The sequence below is a fragment of the Physeter macrocephalus genome, chromosome 5 (assembly GCF_002837175.3).
Source record: "Physeter macrocephalus isolate SW-GA chromosome 5, ASM283717v5, whole genome shotgun sequence".
NCBI lineage: Eukaryota > Metazoa > Chordata > Mammalia > Artiodactyla > Physeteridae > Physeter > Physeter macrocephalus.
Window position 1 is genome coordinate 29,624,967 of NC_041218.1, and position 6,000 is coordinate 29,630,966.

A 6,000-nucleotide genomic window follows, 5' to 3' on the forward strand; every position below is an offset into this window, starting at 1 on the left:
CACAGATGAGTTCTATGAAAATTGCCTAACACATTCTGTGAGAATCAATGGCTAAGTGAAATTTATAATAAAGTATATATTTTATCATTTGTAAAATGTGTGCTACAGATCCTTTCTGTCACTAAAATTTATAATAAACTTATGTCATTGGTTGGGAATGTAATTATTCACAATAGGTAAGAGATAGAAACCATCTAAATGTCTGTTGATGGATGGATAAAGAATAGATAGATGTATCATATACGAATACAGTTGTGTGTGTTCACACATATGCAACTCCCCCCTCTCCACCAACCTCAAACCAACCTCAATGATTGTTAATCATTGAACAGCACATCACTGTGAATTTTTAGAATAAAAGGTACCTACAATTTTAGTTTAATAATTCTAATTCAACAAACTGAACTGATAACAAGCAAATGTTTTATTCATACCTTCTGTTTCACGGTATTTATTATCTTTATGTCATGGTCTATGAGCTGCTAGTGGTTGATTACCACAGAATGACATTACAAGTCTTATGGTTAGATGCAGTAATTATATGAATACAATATTCCTTCTTCTGGGTATTGAGAAATTTTGCCTTGGTAATCACTAAGAGAATGTTCACTATTAAGTTAAATTCTTCTTGCTCTCCGATTATAAAAAAAATTAGCATCTCGCTTCTGTTTCATGTCACATTGATATTGTAGAAAGTAGAAAAGAGGTTACCCTTGTTTGTTCCCTTGAGGATGGTGCAGACTATGTGCATAATGTCCACATGTTTGAAGGATTTTCTAAAATGGTATTTCAAAACCTGACAGAGCAGCAAGAAATAGTCTAGTATTTCAGCACTAATACTTTGTAATATATATTTCTATTCATGAAATCTTATTTAAGAACATTGCTTTAAAATTATTCAATGTTAGCCTGTCTTCTCTGACTTGGTAGAGACCTTTCAGTCTCCACTGCAGTACTAAACAATTGTATGTATATATAACATCCCCAACTTTTTGTGTGTGTGTCATGGATGGCTTTATTTCTTTAATGTATGTTTATGTTCAGTATCTAATTCTAAATTTGTCTTGACTTTCCCCCTTCAGTTTAATGAGTGGTGTTAAGAATAATGTTGGAAGAGGGATCAATGTGGCCTTGGTAAATGGTAAGAATAATTATTTTAGCTTATGCATGTGCTCAGTGGATAGTCATATGTCCCAAAGTAAAATGCACTCTAATATCAAGAGATCAGGTCAGAAAGAGCCAGGCTTGACATTAAAGCCCTCCCCACACCCTCCCAAAACACCAACTGTAGGTCGAGACTCTGCATCTCAGTATTTATAGCATGCTTTCTTGGAAGCATCCAGCTTGCTTTCCAGTGAGTAGAGAACTTCCCAATAGATTGTCAGGATACAACCAATCTAACATTAAATTGATGAATCCTTGCTGCAGATTTTGGAATCCTAACATAATATAGATGGACATGAATGAGGGTTTATAGAATGACAGAGCGTGGTGGACTATTGGATGGGGTGTGGGGCTGAGTGAAGAGTAGGAGTCGATTGTAATTTTTCAGTATCGTCCACATTGAATCCTGAACATCTCGAGTGTTCTTGCAAAATCACATCTGAAAATATGAACCCATGAAGTGAGACTCAACTGCATACTCATCTTCTCTTTCTGGGACAGTCACCCTTGTAAATCTGTATAGGGTGATTATAAACCACAGCCACCTTCTCCAGTTCACAGTGTAGGTAAATATTGTTTACTTCTTTCACAAGAGATACATTTTTGTGTTTCTGTGTTCTTCATTTTCTTAGGTATAAAATGTTCTATACGTATTTGTCTATTTAATTGATAGCAAAAAAAATTTTCAAAGGGAATTAAATATAATTTTTTTGAAAGATGGCTTTGACGATAGAAAATAACATGGATTCATTTTTTTAAAAGGTTTATGTATTTTGGGGTAATTTTAAAATAAGGGAAGATGGTAACACATACGGATGAAAATTATCTAACTTCGAATGGTCTACAGTCAATAGTGAACTTCTCTTTGCTACTCTTCAGCTTACAAGATTAGTGAGAAAGTCCTATTCAAAAAATACCCTTTTAGAAAAAATTTTCAGATGCATACAGTTCAAATTTTAAGTATTTGTCATAATAATTCTTTCTCTGCTAATGAATTCACATCAATTTGGATAAGATCATTTGTCTTATATAGTGTAGAGTATATTTTCAGTTGCATAATTTGCTATGAATTCAATCTCTTTCAGGAAAAACAGGAGATCTAATAGACACCAGATATTTTGACATGTGGGGAGGAAGTAAGTATGAATAACATATAAGTGTTGTGTTGCTGGCACTGAATCACATCAATATAATGTAGCCCATTAATGAGAAAATAATGGTACTAATTTTGTGTTAGTTCATTTTATTACTCTTTCTTTTCACTGAATGTCTAGCTGTATTTAAGTGATCAGTCATACTGCATATACTTTGCTTTTCATAAAAATTGTTGGGGGCTTCCCTGGTGGCACAGTGGTTGAGAGTCCGCCTGCCGATGCAGGGCACACGGGTTCGTGCCCCGGTCCGGGAAGATCCCACATGCTGCGGAACAGCTGGGCCCGTGAGCCATGGCCGCTGAGCCTGCGCGTCCGGAGCCTGTGCTCCGCAACGGGAGAGGCCACAACAGTGAGAGGCCCGCGTCAAAAAAAAAAAAAAAAAAAAAAAAAATTGTTGGTGATGTGTAATTAAGAGCAATAATATCACAATTGAGATTTTAAAAATCTGAGTCCTATTTTTTGCAGGACAACTAATTCAAAGCTTCGGGCTCTTTTAGGTTTCTGCCTGAAATTTCTAAAAAAAAGAATAAGTAATTTGAAGAAGGACATAACCAGTATAAGCATTCTTAGCTGACTGAATTGATTTCTTTTCATATGATTTTTCAGTCTCAAAGCTAAGTTTATAACCAAGATTATTATTCAAGTAGATGAATATTTGAGAGAAGGAATGGAATTTCCTTTCTAGTTTACTGGACTTAGAACAATCCACAGATAATCTTCCTAATTTGGAAGTTCCTCAAGGAGCAGGTGGAAGTTAGTCACCAGCATGCAGGGGGAAGGAACTGGCACCTCGAAGAGGAATGTGCCTGAAAGAAGGAAGGCCAACACTGATTTATCTTTTGATTCTTTTCTAAGTTGAGGCTCTCCCCTGCACCTCCGCATCCTCATCCACTTTGTATATTCCCTGGAAGCCAGCAGTTGTTAGGCTTCCTGAAATTTATCTTGTTTTCAGACCATTCAGCTTTTCTAGTATTTCTTCAACTTGTAATGAGATAATGAATATATTATTTATTTTTTAAATGAGATCAGAAGAACCTTGCATAGCTGTCAAAACTGTGTAAACTTAAAATGTACCATCAATTTTAGATTATAAAGGCGTAATTGGTTCTACCAAAATTTATTGCATGGAAAAACTCTTATAAAACTATTGTCGAAATCAGTCATGTGACCAGAAGCTCTGGTATTTCATCTCAGGTGGATTAACTACTGCTAAAAATACTCCTCAAATTAAGAAGAAGTTGTAAATTACTGCCATCTTTGGATTTAAATCGAAGTGATTTGTTAGCTGCTCTGTTACATTTTTTCTGAATTAAAAATGCTATTATTTTAAGATAGAATTCAGTTAGAGAAAATCTTTGGAATCTTTGCTGTGGAAAGAAACTGAGTAGATTTGAAGGAATCCAGTTTTGAAGTAGTATTAGGCTTGGGGGCTGTAAGGAAACCTGACATTGTAAGGAGTTCAAGATGTAGAATGATTTGCAGTACCTGATCAGCCTCTTTGGCATCATCAGTTTATTGTCACTGAAGTGGTGTTTAAGCCCTTATGAATCTTGATATACTAGATGAAGCAGGTAACGACTGCAATATTTACTTTAATTAGTTTGGCTTTTAGTGATAACTAACGTACATTCCTTCCCCTAGTTTATAGTAAGTAGATATGCCCAGGAGTTTCTTTAAATCAGTGTGTGTGTGTATACAGTTGTCCCTTGTATCTGCGGGGGACTGGTTCCAGGACCCTCCACGGATAACCCATAATCTGCAGATGCTCAAGTTCCATAATTTGCCCTCCATATCTGCAGTTATGCATCCGCGGATTCAACCAAGTGTGGGTTATGTGGTACTGTAGTACTTCTTGAAAAAAAATCTGCGTATAAGTGGACTCCTGAGTTCAAACCCCTGTTGTTCAAGGGTCAACTGTATACATATTTATATAATTTTTTAAAATTACAGATCCTTTTGTGCATTAAATAAAAGTTCTCTGTCTTCATTTTTAGAAAAGTATCTGTGCAAACAGTTCGCCATGTACTCAGGGAGTCCATGAGCCTTTCTCCAGCTCCCCTAAATTTCTTACTTTAAATCATAAGTCATGCTTTAATATGACTTTACTATGGTTTTTTCATTTAGCCCCTGGAATATCAGTATAAAAACCATACAGGATGAATCAGGATTGGGAAATTTTATGTTGATGGGAAACTTAATTTTTAACCTGTTCATAAGATTTGTCTTTGTTTTGGTTACTCTACATTAGAAATTATTGATTTACAAGCACTTCATTTTTTATATTACTAACTTTTAAGAGATTATCATGATGTTTACTTAGTCATTTAAAAAAAAAAACCCAAAAAACCAACCCTCAACCCTTTCTTGTTTTTCAGATGTGGCCCCATTTATTGAGTTTCTGAAGGCCATACAAGATGGAACAGTAGTCTTAATGGGAACATATGATGATGGAGCAACCAAGTATGTAAACTTTCAAATTTATGCAACTTTTCAGAGTTATAATGTATAATAATATAAGAAATACATTTTCAATGAAAAAATGTATAATATAGAGCAAAGTAATCCAACTTTCAGATAAACACCATTAACATTTTTTTATTTTGCTTTCTTCTTTCTCGTATTTGTGATATATTGTGAAATTAGAATCACATTGTACATGAAGTTTGTTATACTCTTTTATGTTCTTTTTTTAACAACTATATAGTTTTCTCTGACAGTAATATTCTAAAGTAGCATTTATTTTATGGCATTTCCCGAAGTGTGTTCTGTGAACACACTTTAAAACTGTAATGGCTCTTTTAACCTTTTATCATGTTAAGTTTCTAGGTCATTTTACCCTCTGGTTGCATTTCTTGGGCATTCTCTAGGTGATTATTGTCTCTCTTAAAATGGTGCCCCAAGTTGGACATAGTGTTCCCAGATGTGGTCTGGCCAGTACAGGGTACAATGGAGTTGCTAGCTCACCATGTTTGAGAAATTACGTTTAATATTCATGGAGACTAGTGTTGCACTCATTTTCTTTTGGCAGTCACATCACATTTTTGGTCAACTTAAATTCTCAGATCTTCTCATTTGATCTTAGATTTTTTTTTTTTAAACCACTGCCAAGTCAGGTCTTCCTCCCCATTCAGAACTTGCTTTTGTTTAATGTGAATGAAGGACTTTATATTCATATATCCTTGTTAAATTTAACTTTGCTGTCATTGGCCCACTTGGTCTCGATTCTGACATTTGTCCTATGAGGTTTCCATGGCCCAGGCTTCGTACTCTCTCCAGAGTCATTCAGGTGTCTAAATCTAAGTCATTGACAAACATGTTTACCACAGGCAGTGGGCCACCAGCTGGAGGCTGCCTCCAAGGGATTCATCTAGTCATCAACTGCAGAAACTACTTTTCAGACTGTATCCTAATAGGCATACCATTCAGTTGCTGTTCAATTATTTTATTTTCTGAGACCGTCAGATACTCACTTGAAATTCATGAACGATGCTAATTATAATACCCCGATCTACTGCCCCAAAACCTCTTCTAAATCTGAAATATATGAGATGATGTTAACTTGGCTATATTTATTCCTGCCTCCTTCCGGCTACTCCCTCTCTTTCTTTCTTTTCTTTTTTAAAAAAATTTATTTATTTATTTTTGGCCGCATTGGGTCTTCGTTGCTGCGCATGGGCTTTCT

General features: G+C 35.3%; 1 protein-coding gene across 1 annotated transcript in view; it reads left to right on the forward strand.

The window, feature by feature from the left end:
* Window positions 1–6,000, forward strand: part of FAM3C (FAM3 metabolism regulating signaling molecule C) — a 48,016-nt gene that overhangs the window by 36,084 nt on the left and 5,932 nt on the right. Inside the window, exons 6-8 of the mRNA XM_024128256.3 lie at window positions 1,083–1,141; window positions 2,250–2,300; window positions 4,694–4,778. Coding sequence (XP_023984024.1) covers window positions 1,083–1,141; window positions 2,250–2,300; window positions 4,694–4,778 — 195 coding nt within the window. The remainder of the gene's footprint in view (window positions 1–1,082; window positions 1,142–2,249; window positions 2,301–4,693; window positions 4,779–6,000) is intronic.